Raw genomic sequence first — 20,005 nt, 5'->3', positions numbered from 1 at the left:
AATTTTAACCATTGACACATACAATTATCTTCACACAATTACTCATTTTCTGATTATTTCAAATTTTTCTTGTATATACAAGTTGAAAGTCTAAAAGTAACACAGGAACCATTTTGTGTACTCTCTAACAGGGCATACAAAATTGTATTAATTCCCTCATAAAAGTGTACTTGAAGTTGCCTCTCATAAAGCTGTCAATCCTGTGATAGCAGCCATGTCAGCCAAATAGTGAAGAGTCAGGAGGAACTGAGCTGTTGTGGAAATGAATCAGCCATTTGCCTCAGGATCTCCAGATCCACACGGCTGTGTGCCTGACTTCTATTGTTCCCAACAGAAAGGTGAAAGTCACACAGAAATGTAAGTAACACATAAATTGACACTGGATCAAGCTAATGTAGACTTATTGACACAGATTCAAGTATCTACCTTTTTAATGGTCTCATTATTCTATTTCCTATCTTTCTTTGCAGTTCATTTCTAAAACCTGGTTTCTCCAAAACAGAACTCAATTCAAAAAAGCCACTTCAGTTTTACAGTATAATGCCTCACACTCAAAACCCACCCAAAATCTCCCTCACTCGTTTCAGAAATGACTTTTCTGCATAAAATATAATTTGATGTCAGCTGTGGAGGAAACTGATTTTGAATTTTGTAACCATTAATAAGAAATGAAACATTTTTTAAACTAATTATTAGTATAACTAACAGGTATTCATTCAGCTGCCCTAAGAAACAGAAGCACCACCATGGTATTGCTATCTCTTTTCATTTTAGTGGGATACTACTACTACCAATACTAGCTGGCTCTCTGCTGGCTGCATCACATTGTGGAAAAGTTTTTTGAAGAGCCCAATATTGGAAATATTTGTATTATACTGCTGAGGCTGAAATAATTACCAAGTTTTGGATCAGATGCCCACAGTAGTTAAAGTATTTGAAACTGATCCTTCCAGTTCTACAGGGTACTGGTGCCCCAGGATGCAAATTTTTACACGTCAGTTTAACACGTGGCCATTTAAAAGGTCGTATGACTGTACTTATGCCATTTACAAGACAAATACAACAGGTGAGCTACTCCAATGAAGATATTTGCAAAACTAAAAATTTATAGAATCTAACTTTAAAATACTTTCTATGCAAACTCAGACTTATATTTCTTAATATAGCCCACGTGATGGGGAGTGATCAGAATTATAGCTAAACTTTCAATAACCAACAAAAATATTTAGACTTCTGAAAAGGTAGACAGAATCTCCAGTTCTTTCCAATGTTGCTCATAATTTTGTCATGAAAAGCATCTGCCAGACAAAATAGTGGCATGCTGCTAATGTAATAATAACAAAAGACTTCACCTTCTTACAGTATACTGAAAACATCACATACAAAACATAGGCAGCTGTTTAAGGACAAGCAGCAGTAAGACATTGATAAAGAAAATTGCATCCCAGGGATATTTAAGGCAGATGAAAAGGCTCATATGTTCTCATTACTCAGAAAAAGTAGCCACAGCATGATCCATGCCAAGACTTTACACCAGTGAATGACAACCAAGTAAAAGTGCCTGGAAACTCAGGAGCAGCACGATGAGAGAGGCATTATCATCTGCCCTTCACCCACTCAGCCCACTCCAGCAGATTTAATCTTTCCCTTGGCCTGTTCTATGTGCTGTTCTCATCACATGATAGTGTATATAATGTGCTGTGCCTGCTTTTTTAGGTTATCCAGGTCCTTTTATTTACCACTGAATATCTGGACACTAGCAATGCTGAGAAACTAAAATTTACAGTAGCACAGCTCTATAGCTGTCTATATAAAGACATTATGAGAAAACAGAATATAAACGATGTAAGACTGCATCCTTCCTGCCCCTGTAACAGTTCTGCTTCATCAGAAAAGTAAAGGTAAGCTTCAGTGGAGGTAAAAAAAGTAGTAAGGAGTCTGGTCTTCTCAAAATCCAATGTCCATCCAAACTCATGAAAGTTGCACTTAATATTTGTTTTTCTACATGTTTCTCATTTTGGCCATGAGTTCTTCTAGGCTTTCTTCAGACTCTGCTACTGCCTCCCCAGTTATTAAATTCTCTTCCTGTTAGGAACAGCAAGAAAAAGTTGTCAACAAAAAAATCAAACAAAAAAACCCCCCAGAGATCAGCTTTATTGCTGTTATACCACACCATTTTCCTATAATCAGGCACTCAATTGTGAGATTAGGCCTAAGCGATTATAAGCTTCAATTGCAAACTGTTTTGACTAGGAGTTGGAATGTTCTTACTGCAGTACATTCAGATTCTATGTTCCCCAGATATACTCATTGCTCTCTGACTACATACAGCTTTTACAAGATACGTATGGGAAAAATTAATTAGTCACCAATATATCAACTGAGAAATTGACATTTGCTGTCCTTCCCCCAGCCCCTAAATGCATTAATTCCTATCATCTCAGCAGTACATTCACACTAGCATCCACACTTGAAGTACCTTTCCCAGGAACACAAACTGGACCATAAAAAGGAATAATCAAATGAACTGAGGTCACATTTCAAGATGGAATTGTTCAAGATGGAATTCTCTTTTAGGTTTAAAGGGTAATCAAACTGGCTGGTATTATAAATTTAATCTACAATGCGTATTTCAAAAATTCATGAAGAATAAGTTCATTACCTTGTCTGGGATAGTATATGCTACACTAATTCCCTCAGGAAGCTCAGGTACTGGGCCAGATGCAGCCTTCAGCTCATCTTCTGAAATTTCCGATACTAATTCTATGCCTTTGCATTAAAAGGAAACAAAAACTCCATTAGAAGTTAGAAGAAAAAGTTCTTTATTCACCAAGTTATCACAGTAAGAGGAAAGATGCAGCTACTTTCCAAAAACAGAATTAAATTAAACTAGAAACACCTTTGATTTCAACAACTTCATTCCATTACAAATAGAAAATATTTTCCCTTTACAATATATTAAATAGTTCCATATAAGCAACTTCTGAACCAGAATGGCATCTCTTCCTTGTCCTTACCATTTAAACTTTACCATCAGGACACTTCTCCCAGTTGTAAGATAAGATTATTTTCTATGGCATGTAATAAACAGAACATATATCTCCAGTCTTTAAATGGTTATATAAAAGACATTCACCATTCCTTAAGATAATTCCTTCTAATTTAAAACCCTCAGAGGAATGTAAAAATCTATGGGATGCCTCAGCACAGTGGTTATGGAATTGACAACAGCTCTTTAGTGTATTTAAAAGGAATATGCAGTTAATACATCTTCTCATATCTCTCTCATCTTCAAATCATCTTCTGAGAACTGTGCAGCAGTTACATTTTGAGCCTAAAACCTGCACATTGCACTAAAAACATATCATCAAGTTGTGGTAAAATTACTTTCAAAACCTGGGAAAAGCCAAAAGTAATTGCACAGTGTAAGTTATAAAAAATAAGAACTAGAAAAATTCTATGTACCCTAAACTGTGGTCACCCAAAATGAATCTCATTATTGGGAAAATCATTTAGTCTCCAGATGATGACTTACCCCAGTCATTGTCTTCATGTACTATTTCTTCTTCCTTTTCAATTACTTCTTCCTCTGGTCTTGCAGCTTCTTTTTTCTGGAGGGAAAACACAGAAAATAACCTCAATAACCAAAAACCCTCATTAACCAAAATTTAACAGTCCAATTTCCAAAAACAGCAAAGAAATTCAAGCCTAATAATCACATTTCTTCCAATATGTAACATAAAAAGGTTCTAAATGGTGACTGCTTAGGAGCAAAAAGGCAGAATACCTGCAAGTTCAAAAAAACACCAAACCCATTAACACTCAGAAAAATATAACTGTTAGAAAAGGTAGCAATCAGTTAAGCACTATTTTCTTCTACACAATTGTTCAACTTTTCTTCCTACCCTTTACTTTAAGGTAACTGTAAGTACTGTATATTTAGAAATATGTGCAACCATCTGAAGACAACTGCTGCAAACTGGAGTAGCAACGAACATTTTTTTTTTACTACAGATTAGCAGCTTGCTTTGTTCTCTAAGAAAAGGGAAATTAGAAAATCAACCCACAAACCCAAACTGTTTTTACCTTATAATTTTCTTGCTGTTTTCTGCAATTGTGGTCACTACATTGGGGGTTTGGCTTCATAGACATAGTTGGGAAGAAATCCTGCATCGCATTGTAACCAAGATAATAACTCACAGTACCAAAATTTAACAGGTATCTAGAAACAGAAAGAAGGGAGCTTGTAATACAGGTGTAAACCTAAAACTTCAGTCATGTAGGGAATAATTTTTCTTCAAAGAACTTTTAGAATACACTTTCAGACTCATGGAATTGTAATGTGAGTTACTGTAATTGCCTTAAATCCAGTAATGCTGTAGTCAGCTGGCAACAGAATAAGTGGAGCAATACAGAATCCCATCTTCTTGTGGTGTGTGAGAATAACTCAGCTACAGGCAAGAGAAGTAATTTATTCTTTGTCCATGTACACAAGTCAGCACTGTAGCATTTTTTAATGTATAACTTAATGATGCCAAATCAGAGCATGTTTAATTATTTAAATATTTTGCTGCACACATCAAATAGCAACAACTCAGTCACTTACTTGAGAACATTTTGTACAAGCATTCCTGCCACAACACCCATGGTTGTAGGAAGACTGGCTGCACAAACTCCTTCTCGTTTCAACGTCTTCTCATCAATATTTGCAGCTACTACCAGTGGAGGAGCACACTGAGGGGCAAAAGAGAAAATAAGCTGTAAGGAAGCATTCAAGAAATTCCACAGATCACACAGAATTTAAAGGTACTGCATCAGCTGTGCCAGGATCACACTCACAAGGCCAGCTAATCTTCACATTCCCAGTCCCACTCTAAAAGGCAAGTGAGAAATTCAGCAGAGCACCACGTACCGCAAAACAAGCGGATTCACCAGGGATGATCAGCTGGATGTGTCCTGACACTGCATTTTCACTGACTCCAGACTCCATCCAGATTTGTCCAAGTTCATTGCAGGCCTTACAAACACAGAAACACACACGTCAGCACTGCAGAAGTTCAATGAAAAGAACAGGAACCCAAACAATAGGGAGTGATGAAACACATTCATCTCCCTGCTTTCAGGCAAAAAGGCTATGGTCAGAAAAAGGTACATGAAGAGATAGAAGAAAAATTATTTATCAAAGGACAAATCAAACAGCAGATTAAAGTTGCACTCATGAAGCCAGCCCTTTGTGCTTTCCTGAGGACCTGAAATGTTCTAACAATACAGACATTAGTGAGCCAGTTACAGCACACTAGAGAACATAATTCCACAAACTATTTTTAGAGACTTGGGTACAGTCTATCTGTGTACCTGCAATTTATGGATCAAGTCAGCTGAAGGGTAACAGAAAACATACATTTGGCATATACTCTACGTTGGCTGCTACTATAAAGAAAACCAGTTTGATTAAATAAACAGCATTTTTAGTATACAAAAAGTCATGTGAAGTATACAATTAGCTATAGAAAATCTTTAAAGATTTGTAAGATTTAACATACCAGCCTTTGAAAATACCATTACATAAACAGAGTAATTAGAAAAAACAGAGTTTATGATATTCAGTCTTTTACTAACCATTAGCTGATAGTAACTTTGAAGTCTTTAGTGGTATTTATATACATAAAATGGGTTTATAAAAACTGGGTAAAAGCTCAGATTCCTCAAGCCAAGGGGGCTATTTCTTAGAAGATTGTCTTTAAGTTCCTGTCTTTTCTATAGCTGCACAATTCCTAATATTATTTATAGGAGAAAACAGACTTCCACAAGCTGGAACCTTTGGTGGCCTTACCGTGTTAATTGCCATGCGAGCTTCAAAGTTGTCCACGCAGCTTAGAACCAGATCCACAGGCTTCCCTTCCTCCAGTGCACCGTTACTGAAACAAGCATCAGAAATTTACATGAAACTGCTGGCAGAACAGAACACCAACAGGCAACCAACATGCTGCTTTAGAGTACAGAAGCCCAAGAAAAGTGAATTTCTAACAGAGCTTGTGCAAATGCAGTACAGGACACAACCAGCATCTTAGATTTGCAGTAGAAACAACACCATGCTGAGGCTGGGATTTAAATATATGGGCATTTTAGACTATTTTATACAGTATGCACTCACAGTACAAAGTATTGGAGAATTGTATCTTTGTACAACAAAACGGCAAATGGTGGAAGTTATTTCAGATCTCTGTGAGATCCACTAATAACTACTTTCTTCTTCATTCTATAAATCACACCTGAAACTGCTACAGAGCATTCAAGATATGATCTCTTTTCCATAACACATCTAGGCAGGAATGTCTTCATAGACTTGTATTTCCCAGAGGTTTTCAATTGGAAGTTATTAAATTGAAAAAGAGCCCCAACAAGAAAAACGTGAGGCTGTGTAAAACCACACATCAGCAGAAGTTAGCAATATGCTAAAGTTGGTGGATTTTACCTTATTCTATCCATGAAGTGCTCAAAGTTGTCCAGTGTTGTGATGTTGTAGTTATGTACTTCAAACTGAACATCAGGATTAATATCCCTTTATGGAGGAAATAATAGGAGTCAGCAGTAAAGAACACAATGATAATTTGCATTATTCTCCTTAACTTCACAAGTATTGCTATAGTCTTAAGTTTCCATTCTGAACCCTAGAATTCACCCATATTTGTCAAAAATTCAGATTAGATAAGAAAAAACCCCACAACATAGGGAAGTGGCATAGTTTATACCAAACTTCTGAGCAAAACTGGCTATACTTAAAAAGTAGACTGGCATGAAGGTTTTGGCCAGCACAAAAATGTCTTTGAAATATCAATCATCCCCACAAATATTTTGTGCTCAAATCCCCCAATTAGATCATGTTCCTTTGCAAATGATTAAGAGTGAAACATTGGTTTTCTAGAGCAGCATCCTGGCTAAATACATTTTGATACCCACTTCTCCAAGTTATACCTCAAAGTATGTTCTGCTGCTTGCACTTTACTTAATCCAGCTTGATGTGGTTGGAAGAAGAGTCTGTTCATGTTTGCCAGTTCCACTTTGTCATAATCAAACAGAAGCAGCTACAACAAAGATTGTTTTAACATGTGTGAATAGACTCTGCAAACAGAGCACTGTGGCAATTTTGAACAACAAAACTAATTCTAAAACCAAAGCCACAGAAAACTCCCCCAACCAAACTCCCTCCCTCAGAGGGCCATTCAGTTCACACAGAAGAGGCACAACATACATCATAAGGATGCCAAAACTGAACCAATCTGTTAAGTCATTAAAACTAAGCATATTCAACAGATTAACCTATATGAACAGTAGCACCTCTACTATCACCTATATTACTTGCTGCCACATGACAAACTAATGTTTGTGATAAATATTTCTGTTTGTCATCTACTACATTTCAATTGCATGATATAAACTTGGTTCTTATAAGACTTTATCTTTTATGTGAAATACCCCCTCCTTCTTCTTTATTTTGTTTTCCTTTGGCAGTAATCCTTCTGCAGCATGAAGATTAGAGAGAGGGCTCATATAATAATATGGAGATGACAAACATCCAAACAAGAATCATCCACATGATACAAGATCAAGCCCTAAATAAATCAATTTTACCAGCATAATAAAAATCAGACTCTTCATGTGTAATGGCTGTTCTTGAGTGCTTTCTTCACAACATTTTTTTATTTGGGTAAAATCAAATCAAATTCTTTATGAAGAGGACTGGTCAATCTACTATAAGGATAAAGAAGAATAAAAAAACTCTCATTACCTTACCAATGCCACACCTTGTCAGCATTTCAGCAGTCACGCTGCCAACGCCCCCTACACCTACTACTGCAACTGTGAAGGTACGGATTTTCTGTAGGAAGAAATAATGTACAGATCAGTATCTCAAAAGTGGTCCTCCCAGGGAAAAAATGCAAGCAATGTTTCATTACAGACAGAATCCTACCTCATAGTCTTTGACAATTCCCATTCTTTTTAATGCCATCAAGCGACTACAAAGAAAAAAGAAATACAATGTTACACAGGAATGTTCTTTATGTTTCTAAGAACAATTTTGCTTTTCAGGTATTTAAAATCACTTTTGCTTTAGAAATAACCTCACCAAGCAATAAATGCAAGCCTGCTGATCCCACTGCAGTTGTGACTGCCAGCTAGGTACAGCCTGAGTGACAGAGTAGATGTTTTCCTATTTGCACCAGAGTTCTAACCCTGCAGAAACTCTTGCACCTATTCCTCTGGTAATATTGATGAAATCAGGAGGACACAGGTATTTTTGTAAATGAATCCCTGATTTACAGAATAAAAGGTGACACTTTTTTTTAGTAATGAACCATATGGCAGCAAACTACTGAAGACTTGCATTGTTTTCTGGTTGATTTAAATAGATTAACATAACATTAAAAAAATAAATAGAGACTATCAGGTTTTGAGGATAACTGAAAGGATTTTAAAGTAACATTTTATCCCTTTATGACACTTTTCATGAAAGTATGACTATCAACGCGTATTAAGGAAAAATAAAGCCAAACCCAAACCAACAAAACAAAAATCAAAAAATCACCAGATTTCTAGAAGGGATGAGTTCTCTAAAGCTCAAGAATTCTATAAACCAACTTCTAAAACAGGCAATTTGGAGGAATGAGAATAAGACCTCATATAATACCAACACCTGTCCTATTTACTAGCAACCTAGCTGAAAAACTCACAAGGGTTCTTCTCCCTCTCCCTCCCCGCCTGTATCGTAAAGCAAGATAATACAAAGTAACCCTGACATCCAGTCCTGCCAGGTGGGAAATCCGAGAGCATCCCTCTCGGAGCACCTGCCTCCTGCGCTGCCCGACACTCTCCAGAGCACAGCCAGCCCCATCCCTGAGACTCCCGCCCGTCCGAGCCTCCTCCACCTCCATGCGCCTCTCCCGCTCCACCCGCACCCACCGTTCCATCCCACGGCCTCCCCTTCCCCATCCTCCGCGCCCTGGCGGAGCCCTCACAGCCCCCCGGCGCACCTGTAGGGGTTGGAGTCGGTCACCTCGGCGCTCATGGTGTCGATGCGGGCCCGCGCCGCTGCCCGCCCGCGCTTCTCCCGGGCCAGCTCCTCCTCCAGCTCCTGCACACGCCGCTCCAGCCGCTCCAGCCGGCCCGGATCCGCCATAGCAGCGACACGTCTGTGCCCGGCGCCGGGAGCTTCCGGGAAGCGCCGGGGCGGGGCCGCCCCTTCCCAGGGCCGCCCCTTCCCGGGGCCGCCTCCTCACGGCCGGCAGCGGGAGGGGCTGAGGGGTGGTGTCCGTCGGGGCGGTTCCTGCCTCCCGGGAAACGTCGTGTTCCGGGAGAAGGCATCGGGCCCGACAGCCAGGGGGCTGTGAAGCGCTTTCCTTGTCCGACCGAGGCGCCTCCGGGTGACCCGGCCGGGCGGGCTCCGGCGCGGCCTCCGAGGATGGCGGAGGAGCCGGGCACTAGCGAGGTGCGGCGGCAGCACCGCTTCGACCAGGGCAGCCTGGAGCGCTACCTGAGCAGCCGCTTGCCCGGCTTCCCTCGGCAGTCCCCGGGCGCGCTGGCTGTCAGGCAGTACAGGTAACGCAGGTGACACTGGTGACAGGGCACTGACACCGGTGGCGAGGCCGCCGCCGCTCCCCTGCCCGGGAGCGCCCGGGAGGGGCGAGCAGAGGAGCCGCTCGCTGCCGCCTGTCAGGGAAAGTGGTCAGAGATAGAGCCCTTTGCCGTCGGAATGGCGGGCAGCAGCCATCGATGGATTTTTAAGATTCTTTCTGATTTAGACCAATTAAAGGCATGTCCCAGCTCACCCCTTGAGCTGCTGGAGAAGGCAAAGTTCGCGGTGGCGGCCAAAGTGACCTTTGTCACAGTCTGTGGCTGTCTGTGGGCGGGTGTGTTGGGTGGCCTTCCCGCTGTCCTCACACCCACGATTATTGCCTACACACAAGTCGCAATTGATCTGCTCCATCTTTAATTGCACAGCAAATAGTAATGCTCAGAAGCACGCACATGGTTTAAGAAATCAAAAAACGCAGGTAAAAGCGTTAGGCTGTCGCCAGGTAAGCATGAGAACAGCGTTAGAATGTGCCGAGATTCCCCTTACTGGAGCATTATGCAGTGCCAGGGAGGTACTACACCAAAAAGCCTCTGTTCCATAGAGCACTGAGTTCGTTAACATCCAGCAAATCAGTGGTGTGGCTGCACGACTTCATGTCAGGAGCTAACTATTAGAAGTAAAGTTTTTCTAAAAATCGTTAACATCCAGCAAATCAGTGGTGTGGCTGCACGACTTCATGTCAGGAGCTATTAGAAGTAAAGTTTTTCTAAAAGTAAGGAGTAGTTCCTTTGTAGGCATGACCTTGACTAATTTATCTGCAGCTATCACTAAGAAATAGTGAACAATTTTTCATTGTCTTCTGATGTAAATATAAAACATTAATTTGTTCAATCCACCCTAATCTTCCTACATACCTCAGCTGAGAAGACTTAGGAGGAGCCTTAGGAGAGTAGCTAATAGTAAAGTCTGCTAAAATTTTGTAAGTATTTATGCTTTTACTTCTTTGTCTTGTAATTACAGTTTAAGCCTTCAGCTGGCCTAAATTTGTTTTGTTCCAGGCAGAGTATTTGTCAGTTAAACTTTTTAAACTACTACAAACTGTGCCCTAACTGCTTTGGGGAGAATGGAAACGTAATGGGAGGAATGAGGGCAGAAGTTAATTTGATTTTTATTTTCCAATGGTTGTCTGATCGTTTATTGGCCTAGGTCAGAATACATCTTAAAAATGAGCAAGAATAAGGAGAGAGAAGCATGGAGATTAACACAGACCCTTGAGGAAAATAAGGATCAATGAGTTTTGCTAGAATGTGATAGATGAGGTGTTATGAAGGGCTGTCTTTCTTAACTGGGTTGTCTTTCTCTTTTACACTACTGAAATGTCTAATTTTCTTTGTGACTCCAACATGCATTCTTTAAAATTTTACAGTTCCTATAGGTTGTCCCGTAAGTATTACCTTGAATGTGATAATCAGGCTGGCAAACAGTGGGGCTTGGTACTAAAATAATTAGTAATTTAATAATAAAGTAGAATCTTAGAGTGGTTTGGGCGGGAAGGGACCTTAAAGATCATCTAGTTCCAACCCCCTTGCCATGGGCAGGGACACCTTTCTCTAGACCAGGTTGTTCAGAGCCCCATCCAACCTGGGCTTGAGCACTTTCAGAGATGGGGCATCCACGACTTCTCTGGGCAGTTTGTTCCAGTCCAGATTTGAAAAAAAACCCCAACACAAAACAACTCTGGAGAAGATGCTTTCCTTCATCCTGCCATTTTGTTCAGGTCAAGTCACAATGCATTTTGCAAATATAATTTCTGTTAGAAGTTTACAAATTTGTAAGTACTTGAATTTTTGAGTAATTGTAATCTTTCTCTTTGCAGCTCAGGCCAGTCAAACCCAACTTTTTACCTTCAGAAGGGTGGGCAGGCTTTTGTGCTCAGGAAGAAGCCCCATGGTCCCCTTTTACCTGGAGCACACAAGGTAAGTAACATTCTTCACTGAGCTACAAACACTTTGTTTTGCAGGTGACCAGGGTCTATACATGATGGTTCAGCACACTGATGAATGTGTCCAGAAACACAGGGAATTGCTGGATTATTTCCCATGTTCTGTGCTCTACATATAATTAAACGTTCAAGAGGATTCACTGTGCTCATTTATGTTTGGGAGGTTTTAACTGAACCTAAATTTCTGTGTCTTCCTCAGGTCGATAGAGAATATCGTGTGCAGAAAGCCTTATTTTCAGCTGGGTTTCCAGTGCCTGAGCCTCTTTTGTATTGCAGTGACGTTTCTGTCATTGGAACAGAGTTTTATGTAATGCAGCATGTACAGGTTTGTCCTCCAGTGTGAGAGATTCTTTCCTTCTCCCTACAAGCTGCTTTTAAGTTGTCTAATACCTTTCTGTTAGAGCCTTGCTCAGCACAGTTTTGTGATATGAGAGTAAATAAACTTTGGATGTTTTGAAGAAATGCTAGGTATCAGTGATTCTGGCAGATTTCAGCTTCTTCAGGGCTTATTTCACACTTTGTTGAATTTTTTAGCTCAGTATTTAACTTCTTGTTCTTGTTTGAGCTCTTGGAAGGATATCTTTGAAATGAGGCAATATTGCTTCTGTGAAAAGCATACACAAGTCAGAGGGAAAAAATCAGTCTGTAAAATGCATCTTTGGACATCCTGGAGGCTTTTTAGTATTGAAGATAGGAGCTGACATACAATCACCTGTTCTTGAAAACAAAGCAGGATTCCAGTTCAAACACTAGTTTCAGAAAGAACACAGCATATCTCAATCTGTGGTCCACCACTCTGGGGGTGCTGTAGCTGAACTGATACACTTTTTGTTAGATTTTGGTGATTCTGAGCATAAGTCTGCTGTATTGTGTCTTTTTCCTTTTTTTATCCTGTGGGAGGAGGAGTTGAATTCAGGCCTTTTCCTTTTCATTGTATCCTATTCTGTCATCAGGTTGACTGGGAAATTAGAAATGTAAGTTTGTGCGCCAGTTGCTGAAGATTGGGTTAACCTTCCTACAAAAACTGTAAATCAAGGGTAATAGAATGTAAGGGTTGTGAAAAATCTGAACAGATTTCTTACATCAAAGATGGAGGATTATATGGTTTAGATTGGAACAAAGTGATACCTTGAAAAGAAAACTTGTTACATTTCTAAGTATGTAAATGTATGGTCCCCCCATTCTATGATGGTCACCACTGCTCTGTTTTTAACAATTGTGAAAATTGAACAACAAACTCATTTTCTAAATGTATTCAACTGCACTTAAGGAGAAAACAAGTGAATTTCTTTGGATTGTTTGATTCTTTGTACCCATAACCCACCAATTACCCTGCCTGCCCCTCTTTCCCCTGGGGTCCTCACTGGTATTTTTTCTGCAACTTAGCTTTTAGAGACAATACAGTAACATTGCTTTTCCTGCTTGAGGATATCTGGATTGCATGCTCTAAGTCAGAATTTCATCTACATATACACGATACACTAATGACCTGGGTTTACCATGAATCCCTTCATTGGCCCTGGGTGAGGAATAAAATAAATGAGGAAGGAATTTTTGATTGCATAGGCAGTGTTGATTCACTAAATTTGGTTTTGGTTGTGGAATGTATAACTTTACTTCTTTTCATCTGATGTCTACGTCCCACCAAATACCTGGTTTATTTCTAGGGTCGTATTTTCCGAGACATCTCCCTGCCTGAGGTGGGCCCAGCAGAGCGTTCTGCTCTGTATCTTGCAATGATAGAAACTCTGGCCTTGTTGCACTCCTTTGATTTGCAGTCACTGGGTCTCCAAGGATATGGTAGAGGACCAGGGTACTGCAAAAGACAGGTATAGCTCTTAATGTTCTCATGTTTTGTCTGGTCTTTGAATGTTTATTTGATTTGCAAGCTAAATTATTAATTATTAATGATCATATTTTAGCTATTATAACTTCACTTAGTTCAATGAATTGTGCACAATCTGAATCCACTACTACATTCAGATTGATTCTATAGTGCTGTACTTAGGGAAAGGTAACACATTTTCTTTTGGAATAACACTAGATTTGGGCTATGTAAATAAGGATTGAAGTAGATGTAGTCTTCATTTCATCTGTTGATATCTCAATTCACATTTGCAGATGCAGAAGTTCTGGGTTTTGCTGAATTTTCAAGAAACATGGTGGTAGCCAAAGCCCAGAAGCATGTGCTTCAAAATTTTGTACTTTTCAAAAACTTGTGAATCAACTGAAAAATCTGTTGGACTGTTTGTATTTTTAAGGTATCAACTTGGAAAAAACAGTATGATGCAGCTGCTCATACAGATATTCCTGCCATGAACAAGCTGGCCGACTGGTTAGCAAACAACTTGCCGCCTGATGATAATGAAGAAACCCTGATTCATGGGGACTTCAGAATAGATAACATCATCTTCCACCCAACAGAGGTATTTGAAATGTATTTGTATATTTAGTAGGTTTTGGCCCTCCATTTGTTTGTACTCCTATCATGTAATAGGACACTTATATGTGGATATTTTAGTGCATGAAGCACCTTTGAAAGAGCTCTTCTCTATACTCCGTGTAAGGTGTTTAGGTACTTAGTACAGTCCTGGCTTTCATTGCAGGAGCTAGATAGAATCAATGGAATCACAGAATCATAGAATGGTTTGGACTGCAAGAGACCTTAAAGATCATCTATTTCCAACCTCTTGGCCGTGGGCAGGGACACCTTTTACTAGACCAGGTTACTCAGAACCCCATCCAACCTGGCCTTGAGAGATACTCTATTTATTCATGCATTTTAGTCCCTGCTTCAAAGTACAGGAACAAAGCATTTTATATGCATAGATCCTATTGGACTCAGTGCAGCTGAAGGCTCAGTTCACTGAGCTACATAAACATCTGGTCCAAATCCCACTGACATCTGTTTTATGGCTTCAGTTAACACCAAGGGCTTTTGGAGCAGGAGCTGAATGTATGATACATGACACTAGTGGAAGCAAAGGAAAATCTGCCAAAGCTCTTTAGTTATGGAGCACATATAGATCACAGAAACCCTGAAAGTTCCCCATTCATCTTTAGGGAAAAAAAAGGGACTTATTTTGTATGTTTCTAGTTTATAGAAATAAATGTCTGCTACCTATATCATCACAGTTGCATTTTCATTACTTTTTTGCATGCTACCTGCTGTGTTGTCACCAGAAGACATGCCTGGAACTTGTGACCATGACTGCAATGCATGCTTCATGACAAAGCAACAGATCCCAGAGATTCCTAGTGATTTTGTGCATAGATTAGTTGACAGACCTGATTTGTGGGCTTAAATGTGCTGATTGATTCTCTGAGCAGGGAATTTGACTGTCTTGGGGACTCTCCCAGCTATTCTTGATGGAACTGAAGGAATTGACCAAGTTGTACATAGGTAATTTTAAGTCATCTGTAGAAACCGTTCCTGAATATGCAGGACTGACCATGTAGGAAAGACTTTTCCACATATTTGAAGTAGCCGTGGATCATGGGTAGGCTGGAGGGGTCATTCAGGTTGACAGGACAGCTGGATTGTAGGAATTTACCAGAATGACACTGTGGGGAGTCTCAGACCACCCAGCTGATGACACCATTGCAAGGATGCTTGCAGCAGAGGCTCACTCTGAGTAGTAATTGACTTCCTGTTTAAGAAATTCAGTTCCCCACATAAGTGTTAATCTATGGACAATGTTGTGATAAATTAGGTTTTCTGATGCGTGGTCTGTCTGTTAATTTCTGTGCTAAAGGACTGTGCAACAGGACTGGGAAAGAAACAACTCTCAGTACTGCTGTTCTTTAGGATATTTTAATTCAATCATCTTTTATACTAGAAGAGTTTGGAAGTTTCTGACAGGAAGAGCACTACTCAAAAATGTAGATTTAAATAAGATTTTCTTTGGAAAAATGCCTGGCTTTCTGTCCCTATGTGAATGTTAATTTTATGCAGATCTTTAGATAGTGCCAAAAAGAACTCTTTTTGCTGTTGACAGCTACAGTGTGTGTTTTTAATTGAAAACATATAGTAACCAAATAAAACACTTGGATATTGAGTGGGTTGTGCATTTGTGGATGGAGAGAACATGTCTTCTAGCACTCACGTGAGGCTTTTATTTTTATTTAAGGCTCGAGTTTTGGCAGTGCTGGACTGGGAACTTTCAACTACTGGTCATCCTTTAGCAGATTTAGCATATGCCACTCAATTCTACTTTTGGCCTACATCTATTAAGGACTTAGGTCAAGGCTCTATCTTGGGTTTCAAAGACACCATAGGTATGAAACTAATCTTTTTCTTGAAACAAATCCTAGACTTGATTTCTGTTTGAAATGTTGTAGGAATTAAATGGTAAATTCACAAGCATATAGATATATAGATTTGAATTTGTAAGGAACTTTTCCATAATTTTTTTTGTTGCAGCAAACATGCTGATAGTGAAGTTTTAGATACTTTTGTTCTATCTGTTTGTCTTAGCTACAACATGCTACTTCTGTAAAACCTTATTTTGAACCTTTCTAAGAGATAATGGAAGAAAAAAGAAATGCAAATGTAAATATATAATTTATATCTGTTTTAAAAGCCTTTTTTCCCCCAGGTCAAATTATTTGCCTGACCGGAGTGGAGACCAAGGGCAGCAGGAAATGTTATGGTTATCTGAAATTCTGGCAATTCCTACTTCCTTTGGTCTTTCTGTATCACAGTTATGTCATGAGAAATGATAAATCATGATGTTTACTATGTAAAAGAAATACCTCATAAAGTCTAAAAACTGCACAAATGTTTGAAGAATAAGGTGGGAAAAAATCATAGAAAATGTTGAGTATTCTAAACAAATCTGGTTTGTTTGGTTTTTTTATTTTGTAGAAACTCCTTCCTTTGAAGAACTGGTTTCCATTTACTGCCGCTGCCGACGTATTTCCACTGCTTTACCCAACTTGAACTTTTTTCTTGCTTTGTCCTATTTTAAAATGGCAGGGATAGCCCAGGTAATACCCTCACATTTGCTAAAATGCCACATACCTGTGTGTGTTTGTGGGTGGTTCATTTAGTCTTGGGCAATAATCGTATGTCTCGCTGTTGTCAGTTGGCTTGAGGGACAGGCTGGGCTCGTTTGCCGTATCGTATGCAGACGTTTGTCTTTTCTTTTTTATTTTTTACTTTTCCACTACTACTTTTTGTGATTTGCCTTTCGTTTGGTTTAGCTAGGATATTGTTTTAATTCTTGTGCAGCAAGCGTCTCCATTATATCAGATATGTACCAAAACCAATACTAGCATTTTTAAGTAAGTTTTTTTCATTGTAAGACCATGTGCATTTAAGTGTTACTTTTATATTTGAAGAAATCACCAGTGTGTTAGAGACCATTTCAAGTGCATAATTATACCATATATGGCTTTCTTTTGGTTTTAGGGTGTATATGCCAGGTATCTTATTGGAAATGCTTCTGCAGAGAACAGTCATGAATTTGCAAAGCTAGTGGAGCCTTTGGCAGAAAGAGGATTAGAACTCTCAAAAAGGTAAGTGTGGTCTAGACTACTGGTCAAAGGCAAGGCAAAGCTTTTCCAGCATCTTCATTTATTAAGTGCCTGTCTAAGGCAGCTTATGTTATTATGAGGGAAAATCTGGTCTTGTTACTGCAATGAATGTTCTTCCCTAGGTCATCCTTCAGCAGCACACAGCACAGCATTTCTGGAGAGCTCTTCCATCAAAGTAGGAAAGGACAAGAAATTTTGCTGAAGGTTAAGCAGTTCATGAAGCAGCACATTTATCCAGCTGAGAAGGTACAAGCTTTTCATTAACCTGTAAAGGTTAATGAAAGGAACATTTTCTGACTAGACATTATAAAAATGTAAAAATATGTATAGAAGTCGTGTTTTCCTGTTTTTTTTTTTTTTTTTTTTTTTTTTTTTTCAAAACAGCCTGATTTTCATACAGTAATGATCATGGCATTACAAAATATTAGCAGAAATCATAGACAGCATTATTTCTTTTCAGGACTAAAATGTTGTATGCATTGTTAATGAAAGGTAAGGTTTGAAGTGTAAAACCTTCTCTTTTTAGAAAGAGTTACTTTTTAAAGGAAGTTGCCAAAATACTTGTTAGACTAACAACAACCTAGAGCTCTTAGATACTGAACCGAAAGACACCTATTTAAAAATAGAAACTGCTGATTTTAACCATGTGAAGCTGATCTTTTCTGTTTCTTGCTTTTTAGGCTGTGACAGAAAATGGGATTGCATAATGTGTCAGAATAGCTTCATTCCTAAATATATCTAATACCAATGAAGGTTTGAAGTCAGATAATGAAATGTACACGAAGTCCATAGTTAGTGGAAGGGAAAATTGGATGAAGTAGTTTACTTCATATCCTAGGAAAGTTAGGAATTTCCCCTTAGAAAGTTGGTTCATCTTTTAGCCTTATGGAACTACAGATGGCTTTTGATGCAGAATTTGTTGTTTTGGCTTTCTGAATTATTTTTTTCCAAGTCAGGCAGAAATGCAGAAAACATCTTAATCTAAAAGTTTAATGAATACATCCACCTGTCAAAAGGAGGGGTCGAGGGCAAAGTTTCCTAAAAAGTATGTCTGTGACTAAGTTGGGATTGTAGTTTTGGATTGTCCAGGAAAGATTTGCAATAATTAAAACATTTGCTTTAAAAAACAAATGAACCACGAATAACCATGCAAGTTTTTCAGATGAGTTGTGTTGTGCTTGGATGTTATTTCTGGTAACAGGGATTGTGAATCAGGACTTGTAGATTCTACTTGGCCATTTGTCTTTATTGTGTCATTTTCAGAATTGGGCACTACTTTTATTCTTTTTATAACTAGGTTTGGGCCAGGTTTGAAGTTCTGTGCCTCACTAAAACATGTTTGTGAAAATACTAAAATTACTGAATGTAGAGTTTCACTTAAAACTAATGACTGGTGCTCGGAATGACTGCTTACGTTATCTGTTAAGGAATTATTTTCATAGGAAGAGAAAATGCTTTTTTTTCCTCACAGTTAACAAAAGATTAGCTGGGTTATCAGTCTGAATCTTAACTGTCAGTACATCAGGCTTTTATTTGTTGTTTTACTTTTGGGTTTGTGCCTCTTGTGTGTACTGTTGGTGATAGGTACTTTTATCTCCAGAAAATACTGGCCTCCTAGTGCCAGCATCACATACTTTAAGCCATCCCAAATAGTAGTTAATGTACTGATTGGGGTCATCTCATATTTAAAGTCTTGCAAAGTGAATAGATTGCAGTTGAGCTTTCAATTATATATTTAATTTTATAATCCAGCCAGCTATATAATGTAAACCTGTTTTTTTGTTTGTTTTTTTTTTTTAACTTGGTTCCTTGGGTCATAGATCTGGAAGAGGTGTATTAATATTTGTGTGTTACATGTGTTCTTAATTTAAACAGCATCTTTTATTTTGTTTCTCTAAGGAAATAATAAAATATTATATAGAACAAAGAAATGCTGAGGACAAATGGAAGAAGCCACCACTGCTGGAGAGACTGAAGGTATGGGATAACAAATATTTTTAGCACTCTAGCAGTAAAAGAGCACAGACACAGAGGATAAGAGTGATTGGTGTAGCCTGTCAAAGAAGTTACTTTACATGGAAAGAAACTATGTGAGGAACAGTGAAAAGAAAGGAAGAGGGAAGTATGGAAAAATGAGAAAACAAATGAAAGAGAGGAAAAACAAAATGAGGTCTGAGAGGGGTATATCTGAACTTTAAATCAAAGACTGAACCTACAATTTCAGAATAGCTATTGAAAAAAGCATCATATAGATTGGACAGTAGGGTAGGCAGGAGTGAAGAAAATGTGTTGCAAACCAGAATTAAATTTTTTTTTATGACCTATTGCTGATGTTTTTTCTGTTGATTCTTGTGACAGGAATTGGCCAAAGCAGAAGGTCTGTGGAACCTTTTCCTCCCAGATGTCAGTGGTCTCAGCCAGCTTGACTATGCCCTAATAGCTGAGGAGACAGGGAGATGCCTTATTGCTCCTGAGGTTTTCAATTGTCATGCACCAGGTTAGCAACCCTGGTTTAGTCCCAAAACTATGGCACTGGAGTATTAAAAAGTTGGGTGTCTTACATCTTACAGGCTGTGTCTCAAGCAGTAAGCATGCCTGCTGATTTCTTACAGACACAGGAAACATGGAGGTCCTCCACATGTATGGCACTGAAGAGCAAAAGAAAGAGTGGCTGGAGCCTCTCCTGGAAGGGAAGATTAGTTCTTGCTTCTGCATGACAGGTAAATTTTTCTCCAGAAGAAAGTTAGAGCCAGTTGGTTGAAACTTCATGTGGGGTATGCAGAGAAAATAGAAAACTGCAGGTTGTGTGTTACAGTGGACACTTCCATACTAATTCAGTATCAGTGAATGTGTTTGAATATAAAATCATCTATGAGGTGTGAATACAAACT

At 39.0% G+C, this 20,005-nt stretch overlaps 2 protein-coding genes across 2 annotated transcripts in view; one reads left to right on the top strand and one right to left on the bottom strand.

Annotated features, from left to right (window-relative positions):
• Window positions 1-15: 15 nt before the first annotated feature.
• Window positions 16-9,205, bottom strand: UBA5 (ubiquitin like modifier activating enzyme 5). Its single transcript, XM_041407766.1, has 12 exons — window positions 9,033-9,205; window positions 7,973-8,018; window positions 7,790-7,879; window positions 6,976-7,085; window positions 6,476-6,562; window positions 5,834-5,918; window positions 4,913-5,017; window positions 4,607-4,734; window positions 4,087-4,222; window positions 3,536-3,611; window positions 2,663-2,769; window positions 16-2,085 (listed from the first exon to the last, which is right to left on the bottom strand). The coding sequence occupies exons 1-12, from the start codon at window positions 9,176-9,178 to the stop codon at window positions 2,002-2,004; spliced, it is 1,200 nt and encodes a 399-aa protein (XP_041263700.1). The 5' UTR covers window positions 9,179-9,205; the 3' UTR covers window positions 16-2,001.
• Window positions 9,206-9,265: 60 nt separating this feature from the next.
• Window positions 9,266-20,005, top strand: part of ACAD11 (acyl-CoA dehydrogenase family member 11) — a 29,203-nt gene continuing 18,463 nt past the window's right edge. Inside the window, exons 1-12 of the mRNA XM_041407854.1 lie at window positions 9,266-9,597; window positions 11,451-11,550; window positions 11,776-11,901; window positions 13,244-13,405; window positions 13,838-14,002; window positions 15,707-15,854; window positions 16,444-16,565; window positions 16,990-17,096; window positions 17,237-17,360; window positions 19,014-19,091; window positions 19,473-19,611; window positions 19,727-19,834. Coding sequence (XP_041263788.1) covers window positions 9,461-9,597; window positions 11,451-11,550; window positions 11,776-11,901; window positions 13,244-13,405; window positions 13,838-14,002; window positions 15,707-15,854; window positions 16,444-16,565; window positions 16,990-17,096; window positions 17,237-17,360; window positions 19,014-19,091; window positions 19,473-19,611; window positions 19,727-19,834 — 1,516 coding nt within the window. The 5' untranslated portion in view covers window positions 9,266-9,460. The remainder of the gene's footprint in view (window positions 9,598-11,450; window positions 11,551-11,775; window positions 11,902-13,243; window positions 13,406-13,837; window positions 14,003-15,706; window positions 15,855-16,443; window positions 16,566-16,989; window positions 17,097-17,236; window positions 17,361-19,013; window positions 19,092-19,472; window positions 19,612-19,726; window positions 19,835-20,005) is intronic.

Source organism: Onychostruthus taczanowskii, unplaced genomic scaffold (genome assembly GCF_017590055.1).
Source record: "Onychostruthus taczanowskii isolate IOZ18803 unplaced genomic scaffold, ASM1759005v1 scaffold28, whole genome shotgun sequence".
Taxonomy (NCBI): domain Eukaryota; kingdom Metazoa; phylum Chordata; class Aves; order Passeriformes; family Passeridae; genus Onychostruthus; species Onychostruthus taczanowskii.
This window is presented reverse-complemented; position numbering and strand designations above follow the sequence as displayed.

Excerpts from the sequence above, each read along its gene's own strand:
- UBA5 (XM_041407766.1), bottom strand. The coding sequence starts at position 9,178 with ATGGCGGATCCGGGCCGGCTGGAGCGGCTGGAGCGGCGTGTGCAGGAG. Across the intron at positions 5,018-5,833 it reads CTCGCATGGCAATTAACACG|GCCTGCAATGAACTTGGACA; the intron begins GTAAGGCCACCA and ends TGTGTTTGTAAG. Across the intron at positions 4,223-4,606 it reads CTTGTACAAAATGTTCTCAA|ATACCTGTTAAATTTTGGTA; the intron begins GTAAGTGACTGA and ends TTCTGTTTCTAG.